Source organism: Pelophylax lessonae (assembly GCF_965119305.1).
Source record: "Pelophylax lessonae genome assembly, contig: HAP1_SCAFFOLD_1162, whole genome shotgun sequence".
NCBI classification, from domain to species: Eukaryota; Metazoa; Chordata; class Amphibia; order Anura; family Ranidae; genus Pelophylax; species Pelophylax lessonae.
Window position 1 is genome coordinate 1 of NW_028119216.1, and position 24,076 is coordinate 24,076.

The 24,076-nt window shown below is 45.5% G+C and overlaps 1 protein-coding gene across 1 annotated transcript; it reads left to right on the top strand.

Moving 5' to 3' along the window:
• Positions 1–2,585: 2,585 nt before the first annotated feature.
• Positions 2,586–23,783, top strand: LOC309544132 (TOG array regulator of axonemal microtubules protein 2-like; the record flags this gene model as incomplete). Its single annotated transcript, XM_082276508.1, has 6 exons — positions 2,586–2,707; positions 3,613–3,848; positions 14,044–14,202; positions 15,386–15,503; positions 23,235–23,341; positions 23,573–23,783. Coding segments are annotated over exons 1-6 (849 nt in total), but the record flags the coding sequence as incomplete, so codon positions are not given.
• Positions 23,784–24,076: the final 293 nt, after the last annotated feature.

A 24,076-nucleotide genomic window follows, 5' to 3' on the forward strand; every position in this document is an offset into this window, starting at 1 on the left:
GGAATACATAGAGGAGAGCTGAATCCCTGTCCATCCAGTCCTGAGATTTACACTGCTCTGTCACACAGCACAACCCACTCCGGTGACCTGACTTTTCTTTACTGCAGTAAGAAGCATAAGTAGGTCACCTCCCCACCCCCAGCTGGTGGTTGGACAGTAAAGGAGAAGCACACCATGATGAGCTCATCACTCTGCTCTCTCCTGCAGTCACCATGCCCCGTGTGCTGCAGCACCCCTGATTGGTACCATGCGCTGGATTTGCACCCCCATCTCTGTGCTCTGCTGTACAGAGTAGGGATACATTGATACCAAGTATGCTTCTGAAATTGAAACTGATACTTTGCAGTGCGGTTTGCGTCCATACAAAATGAATGAGCGCAAATCACATTGCAAATAATTGCATGCAATTTAAACACGGAATGCGGGGATTCCGGCACCGCTGCCATGTGAACCCAGACTGAAATCACTGACAAGCCTGAGTTTACACAGGAACGGGGGGGGGGGGGGGGGGAAATCGCATGGGATTCTTTGCAGTGCAATTTGCACCCATTCATTTTGTATGGATGCAAATCGCACCGCAAAGTATCGCTACTCGCTGATAATATCGGTAAATCCCGAGTACAGAGTGTATAATATACTGCAAGAGACCGATACCAATTCCTGCATTTCATAGATCGCAATTATTATAAATATATAAAATAAAAATATTTAGGGAAATATATAATAAAAACAAAATATAATAAAATATATAATATAATAAAAAATAAATAAATAAATAAATAATAAATGATGATAATAATAATAAAATAATAATAATAATAATAATAATAATAAAATAACAATAATAATAATAATAATAATAATAATAATAATAATAAAAATAAAATATATAATAAAAATATATTTTTTTTAAATATTATAAAATAATACAATTATAATGTAATCATAATTATCAGCTGATAATGACATGGAATGGAAGTAACAATAAATATTGTGATAGAAGTAATAATATATGATACAGAATAGAAGAACCAATATATAAGGGATGGAAGTATCATTATATACAGTATCTCACAAAAGTAAGTACACCCCTTACATTTTTTGTAAATATTTTATTCTATCTTTTCATGTGAAGAAATGAGACTTTGCTACAATGTAAAGTAGTGAGTGTACAGCTTGTATAACAGTGTAAATTTACTGTCCCCTCAAAATAACTCAACACACAGCCATTAATGTCTAAACCGCTGGCAACAAAAGTCAGTACACCCCTAAGTGACAATGTCCAAATTGGGCCCAAAGTGTGAATATTTTGTGTGGCCACCATTCTTATCCAGCACTGCCTTAACCCTCTTGGGCATGGAGTTCACCAGAGCTTCACAGGTTGCCACTGGAGTCCTCTTCCCCTCCTCCATGATGACATCACAGAGCTGGTGGATGTTAGAGACCTTCCCCTCCTCCACCTTCTGTTTGAGGAGCCCCACAGATGCTCAATAGGGTTTAGGTCTGGAGACATGCTTGGCCAGTCCATCACCTTTACCCTCAGCTTCTTTAGCAAGGCAGTGGTCATCTTGGAGGTGTTTGGGGTCGTTATGTTGGAATACTGCCCTGCGGCCCAGTCTCTGAAGGGAGGGGATCATGCTCTGCTTCAGTATGTCACAGTACATGTTGGCATTCATGGTTCCCTCAATGATCTGTAGCTCCCCAGTGCCGGCAGCACTCATGCAGCCCCAGACCATGACACTCCCACCACCATGCCTGACTGTAGGAAGACACACTTGTCTTTGTACTCCTCACCTGGTTGCCCCCACACACGCCTGACACCATCTGACACCAAATAAGTTTATCTTGGTCTCATCAGAGCACAGGAGACGGTTCCAGTAATCCATGTCCTTATGCCTCGTACACACATGCAGATCGTCGGCCGAACGATCGGCCGTCTTTTGTCCCCGGGCTGTCGTGTCTGTTGAAAAGTGCAAAAGACTGCACAAGAATTTTGTCCGCCGACTGCAGAAGTGATGTCATGTGATGGTTAACTTTCCCTGTGTTTTTTCTTTTCTGAGCATGCCCAGTCTTGCAAATCTGCTGTCTGTCGGCCGAATTCTGTACTGACTGGCGAACAATCGGCCACTCTGGTGTCGGCATACAAAAATTTAATGCTTGCACGACAGATTCTTTTCGGCCGAAAGTGCGCTGTCGGCTGTCGGAAGCATCATACTAACAAGCCTACAATCTGCACGTGTGTACGGGGCATTAGTCTGCTTGTCTTCAGTTTGCAGGCTTTCTTGTCCATCATCTTTAGAAGAGGCTTCCTTCTGGAATGACAGCCATGCAGACCAATTTGATGCAGTGTGTGGCGTATGGTCTGAGCACTGACAGGCTGACCCCTCCCCCACCCCTTCAACCTCTGCAGCAATGCTGGCAGCACTCATACGTCTATTTCCCAAAGACAACCTCTGGATATGACGCTGAGCACGTGCACTCAACTTCTTTGCTGTAAAAGTGAGATCTGTTGGATTTGATTGGCTGACAGCTTGTTCCCCTGGAAGATATTGGACCAATCCTGATTGTACATATAATAATATGTGAATTGTGATCTTGCAGGGAACAGAAGGAGAAGGGGCTCCTCAGTGTGCGCTGCCTGACCTCCTGGCACCCCGAGGTTCTCTGCTCCAGAATCCATGATGTCTCTATGGCTGTCACCAGAGAGGTAAGTGCACCTGTCCTGTCTGACCAATCAGCACACAGAGTTTATCATCAATCTCCATATATATATATGTAAAGCCCAAAGTTAGATTTTGCTTTAGCTAGAGAAGGGAAGAGTCAGAGCCTCTGTCAGGTATTTATTGCTGTCTGGGTCCCCAGTAGGGGGAGTGGCTTTCTTTATTTCACCTGAGGGGTCAACATTTTAAGTCCTCCCTTTCAGTCTTGCACAGGTGTAGCGGCTCCTCCCCCTTCAGTCTTGCACAGGTGTACTGGCTCCTCCCCCTTCAGTCGTGCACAAATATAACGGCTCCTCCCCCTGCCATTGTGCAATTGTGCGATTTCAAGTGAAGTTGCACAATTTCAAAGCCGCATTCAGTGTGGACCAGGGCTACAGGGCACAGTAGTGACGTAGAAAGTCAGAGGAAGAAACCACAGCATGCGGCTGGGAGTGCAGACATCGGACACACCCGGAAGTGTTGAATGCGAAGGTTTTGCTGCAGGCTGTAAGTGTGCAAGAAAGCCAAGATCTGAGCAGGGCAGGAACTATAGGTGTGCGCAGCCTATTGCATTAGGGTGTGCACCCCAAAGCCCAAGCACGTATCCATGTGTATATACTGATGGTGTCAGTAGGGTAGAGATCGGTGTCTATAGTTCTATTGTTATTTTTTATTCTTTTTTACAATTTTATTTTTTTTTGTTAGCACAGTTAGGGAGCTTTGGTGAAATATCAGGGGTCTAAACAGGGGGAATCTGCCCCACAAGGGGTGATTAGGGTGTGCCCAGGCACCCCTGGCACACCCTGTGCACACGCCTATGCCAGGAATCAATGCTTTCCTGTTGCAGTTTTTTATCTGCTTGTTTATATCGGTGACAGAGTTGCTTTAATGGCTGTGTTGTCCTCACCGGCAGGTCAGTAATCTGCGCTCCAAAGTCTCCCGTCACGCCATCAAGATGATCGGCGATCTCTTCAGATCCCTCCGCAGAAGCATGGACCAGGAGGTGGAGGAAATCACCCGAGTTTTACTTCACAAGATCGGCGACTCCAACGATTTCATCCGGGAGGAAGCGGACAAATCTCTGGGAATGATGGTGGAGAATGTGAGCCCCTCCAAGGCGCTGTGCGCTCTGATCGCCGGGGGAGGCAGGTGGGTGTCCCCTCCACTCTAATATCTGTACTGTTTATTACAAGCCCATGTTCTGTTCCCCAGGGGCTCAGCTTTGTTAGTATAGAGGGGCTCCTGAGACATGCCTGACCTCTGCCTGGACTCTGAGACTCCCCATACACCACCAAGACCAACGCCTGAAATACAACTGTCGGAATTGCCAAGACAAGTATGTAATAGCAAAATTAGCTCATTGGATTGATATATTAAATCCTAAGGTACCTCATCCCTAATCAGAATAGAGAGAGTATCGAACATTGGGGCATAGGTTGGGATTTTAAAGGGTACCGTTTTACAACCAATACAACACAAAAATGTGTAATATAAAGTTTATCTAAAAAAATGTTTTACTTTATTGTTCACATGGATTTCCCAACAACGGGACAAACAGTTGGGGGACGTTAGTTGGCATCCAGCACCTGTACTCCGGATGCTTTGATCCATCAGTCTCATTACTGGGAGCACCCACATATGCCTCGGCCTGTATGCCAATGTAGATTTATTTCTTTTTATACTCATGTAAGTAACCTTGTTGAAATTGTGATCGAATACATGACGTATAAGTGTCACAAGTTGGAGGGGCCGCGGCCGAACGCTCCATACTTGACACACACTGATATTCGAAATAATAAAATGGCATGAAGATAAAGTGTAACCGTGATATTTAAGTATAATAACTCTGTACTTTTCTTGTCATCTTTTTAGTTGCTTATCATTAAGCTCTATCCCTTGTGCCCCTGAGGAAGCGGTACACACCGCGAAACATGTCGGGTAGTGGAGCTTGGATCCATTAGAGAGATACACACTGGCTCTGGTACACCCAGGCTGGCCGTGGCCTCTGATGAGTCCGCCCACATATTCAAGGATTTGACCTTATTATGATATTTTATCAATATATGTCTGTTACTATGGTTATGTTTTCATACTGTCCTGTAACATTATTGTTTATTTTTGTTTGTCCCGTTGTTGGGAAATCCATGTGAACAATAAAGTAAAACTTTTTAGATAAACTTTATATTACACATTTTTGTGTTGTATTGGTTGTAAAACGGTACCCTTTAAAATCCCAACCTATGCCCCAATGTTCGATACTCTCTCTAAGACAAGTATGTAGATGAAACTGATGAAGGCGTTATCAGTGATATTGTCAAGGAATTTACCTTTTAGACCACAAGCTGATTCAAAGAAGAATTCATTTAAATACTCGTATACGAGGAGACAGGTCATACTGACACACTGCTGTTAGCTACTATGACTCGTCTGGTTTGCATACGTGTCTCCTTATCCTTATATACACTTTGGACAAAGTTAAGATTGAAACCCCCCCCCCCCTCCTTTGAACAATGATTGACAGCCTTTAATATATCCTAAGGGGGGGGGGGGGGGTTGGAACAGTAGTCTATTGTATTCTAAAACATCTGGACAGGATATACGAAGTCAGGCAATGTAGTAAGTCTTTGTAAATGTGAAAACTTTAACAAAGAACATATGACAGGATATGCAGTAGCCAATGTTTAAATTATTAGCAGAATCTGCTGAAGAAATGCAGTTTCTAGATATACTCTATATGTGTATACATAAATGATTATAACACACATAATAATTATGAAACATTCATCATTTCTTTAACAGGTATGTAATCCATTCCTGAAAGGGTTACATTGCCAACTTACTCAGCATGCATGGACTTGAAGTGACCTTGTCAGCCCAGGGCACCCATTGTATGAGCAACCAGATAAAGACCACAAATACTTTTCATTCCATTCTGTGGCCCATTTCTTGAAAAGCTGCCACTTATCACCATCAGTTACATAGTCAGGATGAAAAAAGATGAAATGTCAATCGAGTTCAATCAATAATAATAAACCTGTGGCCCCCTTACACAGCGTAAGGCCTGGACCCCCCAGGCCTGACCACCAACATTTCTACTGGCCGTCCCACCAAATTAGCCCACTGGGCATCCCACTAACCTTCAGCGCACCCACTTTTATTTTAACAACTCTTACAACTTAATATATCCTCCATCCCACCCCATCCTCCTTCTCCAATCTGATCTCCTCCATCCCACCTCCTCCTTCTCCAATCTCATCTCCTCCATCCCACCTCCTCCTTCTCCAATCTCATCTCCTCCATCCCACCTCCTCTTTCTCCAATCTCATCTCCTCCATCTCACCTCCTCCTTCTCCAATCTCATCTCCTCCATCCCACCTCCTCCTTCTCCAATCTCATCTCCTCCATCCCACCTCCTCCTTCTCCAATCTGATCTCCTCCATCCCACCTCCTCCTTCTACAATCTCATCTCCTCCATCCCACCTCCTCCTTCTCCAATCTCATCTTCTCCATCCCACCTCCTCCTTCTCCAATCTCATCTCCTCCATCCCACCTCCTCCTTCTCCAATCTGATCTCCTCCATCCCACCTCCTCCTTCTACAATCTCATCTCCTCCATCCCACCTCCTCCTTCTCCAATCTCATCTTCTCCATCCCACCTCCTCTTTCTCCAATCTCATCTCCTCCATCCCACCTCCTCCTTCTCCAATCTCATCTTCTCCATCCCACCTCCTCCTTCTCCAATCTCATCTCCTCCATCCCACCTCCTCCTTCTCCAATCTCATCTCCTCCATCCCACCTCCTCCTTCTCCAATCTCATCTCCTCCATCCCACCTCCTCCTTCTCCAATCTCATCTCCTCCATCCCACCTCCTCCTTCTCCAATCTGATCTCCTCCATCCCACCTCCTCCTTCTCCAATCTCATCTCCTCCATCCCACCTCCTCCTTCTCCAATCTGATCTCCTCCATCCCACCTCCTCCTTCTACAATCTCATCTCCTCCATTCCCACCTCCTCCTTCTCCAATCTCATCTTCTCCATCCCACCTCCTCCTTCTCCAATCTCATCTCCTCCATCCCACCTCCTCCTTCTCCAATCTGATCTCCTCCATCCCACCTCCTCCTTCTACAATCTCATCTCCTCCAGTCCCACCTCCTCCTTCTCCAATCTCATCTTCTCCATCCCACCTCCTCTTTCTCCAATCTCATCTCCTCCATCCCACCTCCTCCTTCTCCAATCTCATCTCCTCCATCCCACCTCCTCCTTCTCCAATCTGATCTCCTCCATCCCACCTCCTCCTTCTCCAATCTCATCTCCTCCATCCCACCTCCTCCTTCTCCAATCTCATCTCCTCCATCCCACCTCCTCCTTCTCCAATCTGATCTCCTCCATCCCACCTCCTCCTTCTCCAATCTCATCTCCTCCATCCCATCTCCTCCTTCTCCAATCTCATCTCCTCCATCCCACCTCCTCTTTCTCCAATCTCATCTCCTCCATCCCACCTCCTCCTTCTCCAATCTGATCTCCTCCATCCCACCTCCTCCTTCTCCAATCTCATCTCCTCCATCCCATCTCCTCCTTCTCCAATCTCATCTCCTCCATCCCACCTCCTCTTTCTCCAATCTCATCTCCTCCATCCCACCTCCTCTCCTCCAACCTCATCTTCTCCATCCCACCACAGATTTATTTGTATCATTTATCATTTTCCTTCCACTTCACAATTATGTGTCACTTTGTGTTGGTCTATCACATAAAATCCCAATAAAATAAATTTACATTTTTGGTTGTAACATGCAGGGGCCGCCCCCCCATCCATGCGTCCGGCCCCCTAATCTACATGCAGGGCTCCGGACGCATGGATTCCAATGGGGGTTTTTTTTTTTTTTTGAAGCATGTGATTAGAGCCAGAGGCTCTAATAGGCTTAAAAAAAGGGGCGGGCTCGGGGCGCAGAGCAGTGCGCCCTGAGCCCACCCAGTTGTGTGACAATAGCGAATTATTATTCACTATTGTCACACGGATTCTCCTCTTAGTCAATCAGGAAGCGGGTCCTGAGACCCATTTCCCAATTGTCCGAAAGGGGAAACCATGCTATTGGCCAAGGAGGAGGAGGAGGGAGGAGACGGCAGGGGAAGCCGCCACTGCCGCTGCTGCCGGGGCAAGCCGCTGCCGCCGCTGCCTGCCCTCCATGTCAGTGCAGGGTGACATAGCCGGCAACGGTGCGTGTGATATTGGTGGAACTGGTGTGGTCCGGGGGGGGGGGGGGTGTATGGTGTGCGGGCTGGAGCTGGTGTGGTCCGGGGGGGGGTATGGTGTGGTCCGTCTACTCCCCCCCCCCCCCCCCGGCCAATGGAGCACCAACCACCACTGGTAACTTGATAAAATGTGGAAAATTCAAGGGGTATGAATACTTGAAAATGGCTCTGTGTATGTTGTGTGTATAAATGGTCCTGTGTATGTTGTGTGTATAAATGGCTCTGTGTATGTTGTGTGTATAAATGGCTCTGTGTAAGTTGTATGTATAAATGGCTCTGTGTATGCTTTGTGTATAAATGGCTCTGTGTATGCTTTGTGTATAAATGGCCCTGTGTATGTTGTGTGTATAAATGGCTCTGTGTATGTTGAGTGTATAAATGGCTCTGTGTATGTTGTGTGTATAAATGGCTCTGTGTATGTTGTGTGTATAAATGGCTCTGTGTATGTTGTGTGTATAAATGGCTCTGTGTATGCTTTGTGTATAAATGGCCCTGTGTATGCTGTGTGTATAAATGGCTCTGTGTATGCTTTGTGTATAAATGGCTCTGTGTATGTTGTGTGTATAAATGGCTCTGTGTATGTTGTGTGTATAAATGGCTCTGTGTATGCCTTGTGTATAAATGGCTCTGTGTATGTCGTGTGTATAAATGGCTCTGTGTATGTTGTGTGTATAAATGGCTCTGTGTATGCTTTGTGTATAAATGGCTCTGTGTATGTTGTGTGTATAAATGGCTCTGTGTATGCTTTGTGTATAAATGGCTCTGTGTATGTTGTGTGAATAAATGGCCCTGTGTATGTTGTGTGTATAAATGGCTCTGTGTATGTTGTGTGTATAAATGGCTCTGTGTATGTTGTGTGTATAAATGGCTCTGTGTATGTTGTGTGTATAAATGGCTCTGTGTATGCTTTGTGTATAAATGGCTCTGTGTATGTTGTGTGTATAAATGGCTCTGTGTATGCTGTGTGTATAAATGGCTCTGTGTATGCTTTGTGTATAAATGGCTCTGTGTATGTTGTGTGTATAAATGGCTCTGTGTATGCTTTGTGTATAAATGGCTCTGTGTATGCTGTGTGTATAAATGGCTCTGTGTATGCTTTGTGTATAAATGGCTCTGTGTATGTTGTGTGTATAAATGGTCCTGTGTATGCTGTGTGTATAAATGGCTCTGTGTATGTTGTGTGTATAAATGGCTCTGTGTATGCTTTGTGTATAAATGGCTCTGTGTATGTTGTGTGTATAAATGGCTCTGTGTATGCTTTGTGTATAAATGGCTCTGTGTATGTTGTGTGTATAAATGGCTCTGTGTATGTTGGGTGTATAAATGGCTCTGTGTATGCTGTGTGTATAAATGGCTCTGTGTATGCTGTGTGTATAAATGGCTCTGTGTATGTTGTGTGTATAAATGGTCCTGTGTATGTTGTGTGTATAAATGGCTCTGTGTATGCTTTGTGTATAAATGGCTCCGTGTATGTTGTGTGTATAAATGGCTCTGTGTATGTTGTGTGTATAAATGGCTCTGTGTATGCTTTGTGTATAAATGGCTCTGTGTATGCTTTGTGTATAAATGGCTCCGTGTATGTTGTGTGTATAAATGGCTCTGTGTATGCTGTGTGTATAAATGGCTCTGTGTATGTTGTGTGTATAAATGGTCCTGTGTATGTTGTGTGTATAAATGGCTCTGTGTATGTTGTGTGTATAAATGGCCCTGTGTATGCTTTGTGTATAAATGGCTCCGTGTATGTTGTGTGTATAAATGGCTCTGTGTATGCTGTGTGTATAAATGGCTCTGTGTATGTTGTGTGTATAAATGGTCCTGTGTATGTTGTGTGTATAAATGGCTCTGTGTATGTTGTGTGTATAAATGGCCCTGTGTATGCTTTGTGTATAAATGGCTCTGTGTATGCTTTGTGTATAAATGGCTCTGTGTATGCTGTGTGTATAAATGGCTCTGTGTATGTTGTGTGTATAAATGGTCCTGTGTATGTTGTGTGTATAAATGGCTCTGTGTATGTTGTGTGTATAAATGGCCCTGTGTATGTTGTGTGTATAAATGGCTCTGTGTATGTTGTGTGTATAAATGGCTCTGTGTATGTTGTGTGTATTAATGGTCCTGTGTATGTTGTGTGTATAAATGGCTCTGTGTATGCCATGTGTATAAATGGCTCTGTGTATGTTGTGTGTATAAATGGCTCTGTGTATGTTGTGTGTATAAATGGCTCTGTGTATGCTTTGTGTATAAATGGCTCTGTGTATGTTGTGTGTATAAATGGCTCTGTGTATGTTGTGTGTATAAATGGCCCTGTGTATGCTTTGTGTATAAATGGTCCTGTGTATGCTTTGTGTATAAATGGCCCTGTGTATGCTTTGTGTATAAATGGCTCTGTGTATGCTGTGTGTATAAATGGCTCTGTGTATGTTGTGTGTATAAATGGCTCTGTGTATGTTGTGTGTATAAATGGCTCTGTGTATGCTTTGTGTATAAATGGCTCTGTGTATGCTGTGTGTATAAATGGCTCTGTGTATGTTGTGTGTATAAATGGCTCTGTGTATGTTGTGTGTATAAATGGCTCTGTGTATGTTGTGTGTATAAATGGCTCTGTGTATGTTGTGTGTATAAATGGCTCTGTGTATGTTGTGTGTATAAATGGCTCTGTGTATGTTGTGTGTATAAATGGCCCTGTGTATGTTGTGTGTATAAATGGCTCTGTGTATGTTGTGTGTATAAATGGCTCTGTGTATGTTGTGTGTATAAATGGCCCTGTGTATGTTGTGTGTATAAATGGCTCTGTGTATGTTGTGTGTATAAATGGCTCTGTGTATGTTGTGTGTATAAATGGCTCTGTGTATGTTGTGTGTATAAATGGCCCTGTGTATGTTGTGTGTATAAATGGCTCTGTGTATGCTGTGTGTATAAATGGCTCTGTGTATGTTGTGTGTATAAATGGCTCTGTGTATGTTGTGTGTATAAATGGCTCTGTGTATGTTGTGTGTATAAATGGCTCTGTGTATGCCGTGTGTATAAATGGCTCTGTGTATGTTGTGTGTATAAATGGCTCTGTGTATGTTGTGTGTATAAATGGCTCTGTGTATGTTGTGTGTATAAATGGCTCCGTGTATGCTTTGTGTATAAATGGCTCTGTGTATGTTGTGTGTATAAATGGCTCTGTGTATGCTTTGTGTATAAATGGCTCTGTGTATGTTGTATGTATAAATGGTCCTGTGTATGCTGTGTGTATAAATGGCTCTGTGTATGCTTTGTGTATAAATGGCTCTGTGTATGTTGTGTGTATAAATGGTCCTGTGTATGCTGTGTGTATAAATGGCTCTGTGTATGCTTTGTGTATAAATGGCTCTGTGTATGTTGTGTGTATAAATGGTCCTGTGTATGTTGTGTGTATAAATGGCTCTGTGTATGCTGTGTGTATAAATGGCTCTGTGTATGTTGTGTGTATAAATGGCTCTGTGTATGTTGTGTGTATAAATGGCTCTGTGTATGTTGTGTGTATAAATGGCTCTGTGTATGTTGTGTGTATAAATGGCTCTGTGTATGTTGTGTGTATAAATGGCTCTGTGTATGTTGTGTGTATAAATGGCTCTGTGTATGTTGTGTGTATAAATGGTCCTGTGTATGTTGTGTGTATAAATGGCTCTGTGTATGTTGTGTGTATAAATGGCTCTGTGTAAGTTGTATGTATAAATGGCTCTGTGTATGCTTTGTGTATAAATGGCTCTGTGTATGTTGTGTGTATAAATGGCTCTGTGTATGTTGTGTGTATAAATGGCTCTGTGTATGTTGTGTGTATAAATGGCTCTGTGTATGTTGTGTGTATAAATGGCTCTGTGTATGTTGTGTGTATAAATGGCTCTGTGTATGTTGTGTGTATAAATGGTCCTGTGTATGTTGTGTGTATAAATGGCTCTGTGTAAGTTGTATGTATAAATGGCTCTGTGTATGCTTTGTGTATAAATGGCTCTGTGTATGTTGTGTGTATAAATGGCTCTGTGTATGTTGTGTGTATAAATGGCTCTGTGTATGTTGTGTGTATAAATGGCTCTGTGTATGTTGTGTGTATAAATGGCTCTGTGTATGCTTTGTGTATAAATGGCTCTGTGTATGTTGTGTGTATAAATGGTCCTGTGTATGTTGTGTGTATAAATGGCTCTGTGTATGTTGTGTGTATAAATGGCTCTGTGTATGTTGTGTGTATAAATGGCTCTGTGTATGTTGTGTGTATAAATGGCTCTGTGTATGTTGTGTGTATAAATGGCTCTGTGTATGTTGTGTGTATAAATGGCTCTGTGTATGCTTTGTGTATAAATGGCTCTGTGTATGTTGTGTGTATAAATGGTCCTGTGTATGTTGTGTGTATAAATGGCTCTGTGTATGTTGTGTGTATAAATGGCTCTGTGTATGTTGTGTGTATAAATGGCTCTGTGTATGTTGTGTGTATAAATGGCTCTGTGTATGCTTTGTGTATAAATGGCTCTGTGTATGTTGTGTGTATAAATGGTCCTGTGTATGTTGTGTGTATAAATGGCTCTGTGTATGTTGTGTGTATAAATGGCTCTGTGTATGTTGTGTGTATAAATGGCTCTGTGTATGCTGTGTGTATAAATGGCTCTGTGTATGCTGTGTGTATAAATGGCTCTGTGTATGTTGTATGTATAAATGGTCCTGTGTATGTTGTGTGTATAAATGGCTCTCTGTATGCCGTGTGTATAAATGGCTCTGTGTATGCTTTGTGTATAAATGGCTCTGTGTATGTTGTGTGTATAAATGGCTCTGTGTATGTTGTGTGTATAAATGGCTCTGTGTATGTTGTGTGTATAAATGGCTCTGTGTATGTTGTGTGTATAAATGGCTCTGTGTATGCTTTGTGTATAAATGGCTCTGTGTATGCTTTGTGTATAAATGGCTCTGTGTATGTTGTGTGTATAAATGGCTCTGTGTATGTTGTGTGTATAAATGGCTCTGTGTATGTTGTGTGTATAAATGGCTCTGTGTATGTTGTGTGTATAAATGGCTCTGTGTATGTTGTGTGTATAAATGGCTCTGTGTATGTTGTGTGTATAAATGGCTCTGTGTATGCTTTGTGTATAAATGGCTCTGTGTATGTTGTGTGTATAAATGGCTCTGTGTATGTTGTGTGTATAAATGGCCCTTTGTATGTTGTGTGTATAAATGGCTCTGTGTATGTTGTGTGTATAAATGGCTCTGTGTATGCTTTGTGTATAAATGGCTCTGTGTATGTTGTGTGTATAAATGGTTCTGTGTATGTTGTGTGTATAAATGGCTCTGTGTATGTTGTGTGTATAAATGGCCCTTTGTATGTTGTGTGTATAAATGGCTCTGTGTATGTTGTGTGTATAAATGGCTCTGTGTATGTTGTGTGTATAAATGGCTCTGTGTATGCTTTGTGTATAAATGGCTCTGTGTATGTTGTGTGTATAAATGGCTCTGTGTATGTTGTGTGTATAAATGGCCCTTTGTATGTTGTGTGTATAAATGGCTCTGTGTATGCTTTGTGTATAAATGGCTCTGTGTATGTTGTGTGTATAAATGGCTCTGTGTATGTTGTGTGTATAAATGGCTCTGTGTATGTTGTGTGTATAAATGGCTCTGTGTATTTTGTGTGTATAAATGGCTCTGTGTATGTTGTGTGTATAAATGGCTCTGTGTATGTTGTGTGTATAAATGGCTCTGTGTATGTTGTGTGTATAAATGGCTCTGTGTATGTTGTGTGTATAAATGGCCCTGTGCTGATGGTAGGTCCACTTTTACCATTTGCCGACCACCTAACTGGGAAAACACGCCATTAGTTTGAGGTATAATTCTGGAATTATGGCTGCAGCTGGATGCCATATATCCGGTATGAAGATTTTCCTCAGGCACCGGTCTTTCTGCTGAAAGTGAACCAAGGGGCTGAGTAGCTGCTGGATCACTTTTAGAGGCCGGAAGCCCCTTTCCAGTGGTTCTCTGGCGTCGTCACACGTTAGCTCTTCCCTACGCGTTTCGTCATAACTGACGTTGATTGAGATGTTGATGCCCATTGTGGTCTCCTGAGGTTGTCATTTGTTCCATTTTCCTCCACAGTCACCGGAACAGCTCAGTGAGGAAATGTACGGCCAAACATCTTCTCAGGGCGGTGGAGCTCCTGGGGGCAGAGAAACTTCTGTGTGGATCCAGAGAAAGTACAGACACCTTCCTCCGCACTCTCGTCAGACTGGTTCAGGATGGACAGCAAGACACCAGGTACCTTCATACAGGGGTCCTCCTCCCAGCCATAGGGTTCAATAGACTTTGACTCATTAAAGGATTTTTTTTTTTTGGTCCCTTCCTTGGGGGCCCCTTTTCCTCTGCGCGGGGCAGCTCACACACGCCATTAATAAGCAGCTAGGGTAGCGGAAAACATTGAATTCAGTAATACTTCGTTAAATGTAAATTTTTAACACAAGCCATGTAAGTACCTGGATATAACCTGGTATCTTGCAGTCCCTGTACAGCAGAGCTCAGACTGGGGGAGGGAGAAGCAGCACAAGGAACCAGTCGGTTCTGTTGCAGTGCTAACAGGGAATATCCTGACAGGAGGAGAAAGTAAAGTGGCAGAGGGAGGAGCTCATCACTGCGCTTCTACTTTTTTCACTGTCCAATCACAGGGGAGATCAGGAAAGAGACCTGTAAGTGTTACTGAACTGCAGCAGAGGAAAAGCAGATCTCCCCGCCCTGCCAGACAGAGCTGTGTAACTCTCAGAACTGGATAGACAGAGATACAAATTTCTGAGCAGGTAAAAAGAAAATCTCCATTACTTGTCAGGAGGGACTGCGAGTGATTTACTCCAAATGAGGGGTGTGCAGGAAACGGTTACAGCACTAGGACCACTCAGTGCCAGAACTAGGTCATCCAGGGCAAATATGCCAATCTGCGCCCCCCTTACCTTAGGGTTAGGGCCAGGGCGCCCCTATCCTTGCAATAACCCATTGCGCCCAGGGCAGCCGCCCATCCTGCCCACCCCTTGTCACACTCAATGGGTCTCTGTGTTTTTCTATGCAATGCTCCTGCCCACCCCTTGTCACACTCAATGGGTCTCTGTGTTTTTCTATGCAATGCAGGCAGATCATGGCAGATCAGAGAGGCCATACATAGTTTCACTGTAGGAAACGCTCACATGTGATGCTGAGCCTCCGTGATTAAAATAAAAAATCAAAAGAATGAAGGGAGCGGGGCCGGGGACACTGGACATCCTCCAGCCAGGAAATGGGGCGGAGCTCTATCTGACTTGCTGCAGCTTCTAATGCACATTGTGAGAGGAGAAGAGAGGGGCCGGTGTAACTTTGCAAGGCTGGCGGGAGGATTTAAATGCCCCCTCCCCTCCCCCACCTACAGTCCTAACTGTGATCCACACATTGCATTATAATAATAATCGCCGTATTGCAGGTTTTACGGACGTCGGATGTTCAGTCTGGTCATGACTCATCCCAAGTTCGAGGTGCAGATGGAACGTTTGATCCCGTCACATGAGCTCCGCGACCTCATCGCCACCGTGAGGCAGAAAGTACGTGAGATGGGGGGATGGGCCTCGTATTTCATGTTTTACACCCGGGGTCTCCAAACCTTCAAAACAAAGGGCCAGCTTACTGACCTTCAAAACTTTAAGGGGGCCAGACTGTGGCCAATGGGAATAAAAAAAGCCCTCAGCATCAGTGTGGGGGGGGGGGGTTGGGAGTAATAGTGTCCCATCATTGGTGTCAGTGGGAGGAATAGTGCCCCATCATTGGCGTCAGTTGGAGGAATAGTGCCCCATCATTGGTGTCAGTGGGAGGAATAGTGCCCCATCATTGGTGTCAGTGGGAGGAATGGTGCCCCATCATTGGTGTCAGTGGGAGGAATAGTGCCCTCTCATTGGTGTCAGTGGGAGGAATAGTGCCCAATCATTGGTATCAGTGGGAGGAATAGTGCCCCATCATTGGTATCAGTGGGAGGAATAGTGCCCCATCATTGGTGTCAGTGGGAGGAATAGTGTCCTATCATTGGTGTCAGTGGGAGGAATAGTGCCCCATCATTGGTGTCAGTGGGAGGAGTAGTTTCCCATCATTCAGCTTCGGGTGTGGCTGCAGGAAGGTTCTCTGGCTGTGTGTCTGCTCCAGGTGATTTCTGTGAGAGGGGAGTTCGGTAAAATCTCTCCCAGCCCTGCTGGCCCCTATCTGGGGAGGCCATGCAGGCCAGCAGGGCCTCTCCTGCTGGAAGCTCTGAACCATCCCCTGGGCTGATGGATGACATACCTGCTCCTGGACAAGCCATGGCTGGAGATCTCTCTGCCCCTGGTGAGGATGAGGATACCGAGTCCATTCGGGAGCGAGTGGTGGCCGGGATCAAGGTCCTGAATAGGGAGAGAGACCAGCTCTACAAACTGAGAGCAGAGTTGAAACGCCTGCGAAAGCAACGTGAAGGTTTGCACAGCCGCAACCGTGGATCTATGGATTCGGAAATCCAGTTGGCAAAGGTCCGGGTTCAACACCAGGAAACCATTGTGGCCATGATGGAAGGTAAAGAGGGGCCCTTTAAAGAAAAGTTCTGCAATGACCGCAGATTTGCAAGGATGGCAAAGATGGAGGTGGAGGAGGGGACCCCAAGTTCTGACCCCCTGACCCCCCAAGGTGAGGTGAGCAGCCCGTTATCTTCTCAGGGCTCAGGAGGCATGCTTAAAGTGATCCAGGCAGTGGAGTCTCCAGTACGGGCGGATCAGCTGGTGTTTGGTGAGGAGAACATACCTGATAATGTGCCTGATAAGGTAAAGCCTAGCAAGTCCCAAGTGACTGATAAAACTATTTTTGTGCCATTTAACACCTTGGCTAATACTGATGTTTTGCCCAATGACACCCAGGCTGGTAATTTTGTATCCAGCAATATTTCAGCTGCTGATGTTTCCTTGCAGGAAAAACTGCGTTTAAAAAATGACATTGCAGCAAAGGAACTACAAGAGCCAGAGCAACCAATTAACCCCCCTTTTGCTGAGCCCAAGGCTGTTTGTCCAGTCACAGCTGTTGTTCAGGACTCTACACTGCAGCATCAGGCCACCTGTGGTACTACAGCAGACACTGTGATAATGAATGGTGATTGTAACGATTCTTCTAACGATTCTTCTATTTCAGGTGTTATGGATAATGCTGCCAATATGTGTGCAATAGACAATCCTGCTGGCTCAGTACAAGCAGTTAATAATAAGGATAATAATAATAATGTACTGGCTAAAGTCACATCAGTGTGGGGTCTTGGCCCTGATAAGCCCTCTTTTGCTCAGGTGGTACGCTCTGCACCTGGTAATATTATTAAGCCAGGGCTGCAGCCAATGAGGAACCCTGCTTCCAGGCAGAGATTTACACCACAGACTGCCACTTTGAGCACCCCTGGTTCCGGTCTTGGGTCTCTGGCTTCTGCTGGGGGTCCAAGGCGTAATGTAGTCATTCTTAAATGGGAAGGTGGTGCAGTCTCTCCAGCACGGCGTGTGGTGGTGGATATGATTTTGGAGATGGGCTTTGGGGCGAATGACCTTTATGCCCTAATACATGTAGCTGGGAGCCGGGAGTACACAATCAGCTTCACCAGGCCAGAGGGTCTTGACCTGTTCTGGGAACGATATGAGGCTCGGTGCAGGTCAAGACCCGAATGGGAAGATCTGGCACCAGTTGCTGTTTCACAAAGATCAACGGTTAAAAAAATAACCATCATCCTCACTAACGAGAGTGTTCCTGCTCGGGACTTGGAGGTCTGGTTAAGGAATTATGGTGAGGTTTTGACAACGCCAAATAAAATCCTTGATGAACGTGGCATCTGGACTGGGGGTTGGTCAGTAACGGTCAGGTTGGCCAGGGATGGGAATGTTGTCCGTCACCTGCCCTCCTCGGCTTTCATAGGGAGGGATAGGATGACTGTTTTTTATCCTGGTCAGCCAAAGCTGTGTCACCGCTGTGGAGAAAAGGGGCACTTTAGCTCCTCCTGTTCAGCCTTAATATGTTCGGTATGTCGGGGACAGGGTCATGTGGCCAGGGACTGCACCCAGGCGATAAGGTGCAACCTGTGCTTGCGCCTTGGCCACCCCTACAGCCGATGTCCGGAGGCCTGGCACAATATGGAGAAGGAGGTAGTAGATGAGCTGTTGAGGCTGGACAGGATGGAGGATGAGGCCCCTGGTGTACCATCCTCCTCTGCGGTGACTGACCCCCCAGGTCCTGTTCAGGATCCCTCCCCAGTTTCTGTGGCCAACCCTCCTGTGTCTGTAGGTATTCCTTCTGTGGCTGTCTCTGTGTCCCCCCAGCCTACTGTACCCGCTCCTCTTGTGTCAGAACCTTCTAAGTCTGTGCCCCCCAAGTCAGTCTTGCCCCATGAGTCTCCTAGGTCTGACTTAAGGGAAGGTCCCCCCCCACCTGGAGCGGTGGCATGTGCCAAAAAGGGTGCTGCTGCTTCTTCTGTAAAGAAGTCTTCTGCGAAGACTTTGAAGAAAAAAACAAGAGATGAAAACATCTCGGAGTCTGACCTGCAGTACCTGGAGGAGAGAAGGAGGGTTGTGAGGCGGAAGAGACAGGCGGTGAGGACGGAACAGGGACAGGAAGCCCCAGTGTCTGTCCCCAACCGTTCTAGGGCTTCCGCTTGGGATATTTCCTCATCTGGAGCTTCCTCTGAACAAAATTCAGATTCAGAAATGGAGTTGGAGGAGGCCTCAAGAAAAAGAGAGGCTTCTGGTGATGAGCAGCAGAGGGGAGCTAAGAAGCAATCCACCCAATAACCCAAATGGCGGTTCCCCCTCCGTTAAAAGTGGTGACAATAAATGTCGCCAGTATTAAGTCGGTAAGAGCTCGTTCTATGGCCTTCTTTTTGTTCAGCCAATTAGATGCTGAAATTTTATTTTTGCAGGAGACTAGGCTCACCTCCTTGGCAGATATTCATATGGCCAAGAGAGAGTGGAGGTATGGTCCATCTTACTGGTCTCTTGCGGCCGAGCCTTACAGCGGGGTGGCGGTGTTGTTTAAAACCGGCATGGTAACTGTCCGGCGGGTTATTGAGGTGGAGATTGGGAGATGTATGGTCTTAGACGTCCTTGTGGGAGGGCAGGACCTGCGCCTAATTAATATTTATGGGCCGCACACAAAGTGGGACAGGAAATGCCTTTTTACAAGGATCAAGCCATTTCTTTTTACATCCCGGCAAGTGGTTTTTGGAGGTGACTTTAATACTGTGACTAGGCCCAAGGACAGGAAGGACTTCAATGACAGGCTGGGATATGATAGCGTTTTTTTAAATAGTATGGTTAGGGATGCTGGTCTTGTGGATGTGCACATTAAGCACCTTCCGGATGACACAGGGTTCACCTTTCATCGAGGTAATAGTCAGAGTAGGATAGATAGGTTTTTTTTGAAGGAGGCCTCTGCTTTCTCACCCCCAGTGGTGCAGGCAGTGGAGTTCTCTGATCACTGTATGCTATCTGTGGTCTTGAATGCTTCAGACTTCCCTCAGAGGGGCAAAGGCATCTGGAGATTGAATTCGACTCTCCTTGAGGAAGAACATGTTAGACAATCCTTTGAGGAATTCTTTCAGGCACAGGTGACCATCCTGGACTTTTGTAGCAGCAAGGCTGAGTGGTGGGAGCTGACCAAAAAGAGGATTGCTGGATTCTTCAGGGGCCTAGCCAATAAAAAACAGTTTAATAGATACATGACCTACCAACGTTTGCGGAGGAAGCTGGATATTCTTGTCTCGAGAGGAGGAGATCCTGGGGCAATCTCTGAAGTGAAAATCCTCCTCAGGAAGTGTCAATATGATCGGCATACCTCTTTGGTTCTGGAGTGGGACTATGGGAAATACCACTCGCCTGACCCTTACCAGAACTGCAAACAGGGTGTAGCTGTTAAGATGGTCGTTGGCCTTAAGGATAGTACAGGTTCCTTGACAAAGTCCAGGTCAGGGATCCTGGAGGTCGTGAGGTCTTTTTATGCTGAACTTCTTGGGAGGAAAGAGCTTGACCGAGACAAGATGGAAAGCTTTTTGGACTCTACTCCAGGTCTAAATGGTGGAGATGTCCCTTTGATGAATTTGACAGAAGAGATCACAGTTGAAGAGGTGACGAGGGCAATTGAACAGCTTGCCATCAAGAAGTCACCTGGACCGGATGGTCTGACGGCTGAGTTTTACAAAGCCTTTAAGTCTATTCTGGCCCCACATTTGGTAGAGATTTTTAACAGTTGTCTTGCTGAGGGGGTGCTTCCCCCTTCCATGAGACACTCAGCTGTGATTCTTCTTTCAAAAGGTAAAGATCCTTCGATGATTGAGAATTGGCGCCCCATCAGCCTTCTCAATGTCGATAGAAAGGTGCTGGCGAAGATACTTTTCTGGCGCCTATCGGCAGTAGCAGAGTCTTTGCTTTCTCGCCATCAGCACTGTTCGATCCAGGGTAGGAGCACCTTCACAGCGGTTTTAGCTGTCCGGGAGGCCTTGGAGCAGTGCAGGGCTGCAGGCTGGGGAAAGTATTTACTGGCATTGGATCAGGCAAAGGCTTTCGATCGTGTCAACCATGAGTACCTGTGGTTGCTCTTTAGTAAGTACGGTCTGCCGGGTGGTTTTGTCGATTGGTTAAAAGTCTTGTATAAGGGGGCAGAAAGCTTCCCTCTTGTTAATGGTTGGGTTGGACAGTCCTTTGAGGTTGGTTCTGGGGTGCGCCAGGGTTGTCCCCTGAGTCCCCTGCTCTATGTGTTTGCAATCGACCCCTTCATCAGGAGGCTAGAGAGCAGCATGTTGTGTGGGGTACCAGTGGGAATCCCGGGTGAGCCGCCTTTGAGGGTTGTTGCCTATGCGGATGATGTGTCAGTGATTGTCACTGGGACAGATGAAGCAGAGGAGGTGGTCTCTCTGACATCACGGTACTCTGAAGCATCAGGCTCCAAGATCAATCAGGAAAAGAGTGAAGTTTTTTGGATGGGAAAGGAAGGTGAGGGGTTTGATCTCCCGGACACCTTTCCAGTGCCCCAGGAAAAAATTAAGATATTAGGCATTGAATTCGGACCTGGCGATTATGGCCTTAAAAACTGGGAAGGCAGGCTGGAAGTTGCCAATACTAAGGTGGTCAGCTGGAAGAGATGGAAGTTATCTCTGAGGGAAAGGGTTGATCTGATTAAGACTTACCTGATACCGATCTTCTTGTATGTCAGCCCTGTCTGCATCTTGCCAGTGTCTCTCTATGCTAGGATCTATAGTGTGTTCTTCCAGATGCTGTGGGGGAACAGACTGAACCCCATCAAGAGGAATGTCACCTATCTATCCAGGAGGGAGGGTGGCTTAGGTATGGTCAACCCCGTTCTTTTCTTTTCACTGCTATTTCTCAAGTTTAACATTGGTAGTATGCTTGCAGTGGAACCTCCTGGATGGACAGGCATGTTTAGATCTTGGTTTAGGCCTTTTCTGCGACTTTGGGAAGAAGGTGGCCAAGTGAAGAATCTCAGGGGTCATCGTGGTCAGCTCCCAGCCTATGTCGCTCCGTGTCTGAAGTTGCTGCGGCAGTGGCGACTGTCGGCTGAAGATCTCAGATCTGCTCCGAGGAAAGTCCTTATGAGCCGAGTCTTGAGCGAAGTATTTCATGACCCACTGGCCTTAAGGGATTGCCCAGGCCCAATTTTGAGGGAAGGGTTAAGATTGATTAATTTGGCTAGAGTCCCCCTTAAAATCAGGGATCTGGCCTGGTTGTGCTTCCATGGGAGGCTCTATGTTCGGGGCAATTTGAAATTCCGCAGTGGGATGGATCGTGGTTGTCCTCGGGAGGAATGTTCAGGTGAGGAGGAGACTATGGACCATTTTCTGCTTCGTTGCCCTTTTAACATAGAGGTATACAAACAGGTGGGGCGGGCCCTCGGTGTTCCTTTCCTCTCCAGGCTGGGTTATGCTGAGTGGGTGTATGGAGCATTCAATACTGGTGGGGGCTTTTGTTTGGATACACTTTTTTTAGTTAGCTTAGTAGTCCGTTATTACACCTGGAACGCACGGTGTCAGGTCACCCTTCGGCGTAAAATCCTTCCTGTTCAGGTGGTGGTGTTTGACATTCTGCATGAGGTGGGGAAGATTCGGGCGCTTGAGAGAGACAAGTGGGGTCAGAGGGCTTGGTTGAAGGCGTGGAGGGGTTTCAAGCCTCCCTGACTGCCAGGAGTCTCTGTCCTGGGTGTGGCTTTCTGTCTCTTATCACCCTAGATTTTTTCTTAATGCTCAGTTTTTGATAAATGGCTGCATACATAGGTGATGGGTTGTGCCTCTTAGGCCCTCTCTGCTGCTTTATGTAAATAGTTTTCTAAAAATGTTGGAAGTGGATTATGTATATATTGTATATATTCTGCACATGGATGTGTATTCCTTTGTTTTCTGTTGGAATATTGTACTATAGTTATGTTTTTTACTTTTGTATAAAATATGTTGCTTGATTCTTTTCAATAAAAGATCAATAGTGTCCCATCATTGGTGTCAGTGGGAGGAATAGTGCCCCATCATTGGTGTCAGTGGGAGGAATAGTGCCCCATCATTGGTGTCAGTGGGAGGAATAGTGCCCCATCATTGATGTCAGTGGGAGGAATAGGGCTCCATCATTGGTGTCAGTGGGAGGAATAGTGTCCCATCATTGGTGTCAGTGGGAGGAATAGTGTCCCATCATTGGTGTCAGTGGGAGGAATAGTGCTCCATCATTGGTGTCAGTGGGAGGAATAGTGTCCCATCATTGGTGTCAGTGGGAGGAATAGTGGCCCATCATTGGTGTCAGTGGGAGGAATAGTGCCCCATCATTGGTGTCAGTGGGAGGAATAGTGCCCCATCATTGGTGTCAATGGGAGGAATAGTGCCCCATCATTGGTGTCAGTGGGAGGAATAGTGCCCCATCATTGGTGTCAATGGGAGGAATAGTGCCCCATCATTGGTGTCAGTGGGAGGAATAGTGTCCCCGTCATTGGTGTCAGTGGGGGGAATAGTGCTCCATCATTGGTGTCAGTGGGAGGAATAGTGCCCCATCATTGGTGTCAGTGGGAGGAATAGTGCCCCATCATTGGTGTCAGTGGGAGGAATAGTGCCCCATCATTGGTGTCAGTAGGAGGAATAGTGTCCCATCATTGGTGTCAGTGTAGGAATAGTGCCCCATCATTGGTGTCATTGGAAGAAATAGTGCCCAAGGACCAGATAAAGGCATGCAACGTCCCGCAGGCCGCAGTTTGGTGACCCCAGTGTTACACACACTTTATAATACATGATATTACGATTATTCCAGGAGCTGAGTGACAGCATCTCAGAGGTCCCGTCTGCTAGAAGCCAGCGTCCTCCTCAGAAGAATAGTGCAGGGGTGATGGCCCAGGACGTCCAGGAACCAGAGGAAAGGTACATCTATAAAATTGATATATTTACATTTTTATAGCAGAGCGCAGATTCCCCTGAACATGGCAAAGTTCCCCCATCTCTACAGTCCATTGATATAATGAGGGCGGTGGGGTGAAGCTTGCTTTGTCCCCGGAAAGAACATCATTGACCGCTATGAGAACATTCCCGGTCCGTGGATCCGAGGATCAGTTTGGGACATCCTGGAATAAATTACATCTTTTTTTTCTGTAGCATTAGCAGACCTGCAGATGTGCAACCAGAACCTCAGGAATCACCGGTCCCTCGGAAGCCGCCTATCCGGGCAGCGGAGGTAACGGAGCAACTAAAGGAGCTCAGCAAACTACTCTCTGCTAAGGAATATCAAAGCAAAATCGATGGAGTGACGCTTCTCCTGGAGCACTGCAAGAACAACGTGAAGTTTGTCACCTCCAACATCACTGCAGTAAGTGGATAACTAAAAAAAAAAATAATAATATTAAAAATAATGACCAATGAGATAGGAGGGCCTCTGATTACATTCAAAGTTTAGTTCTATGGTAGAAACATTATTGCCATCTTGTTATACAATGTTTGTTATCCTTGTAACGGAACCACGACCCCACAATGTGCTTATGGGCTTCCGTCAGAATACCGCTTCCTTCAGTCTTGAACAAAGATATCAGATATTACAGCCGCCCCCATACAAAACTAGCTGAAAATAGCTTGTATAAGATCTGGAACATTTATTGAACAATC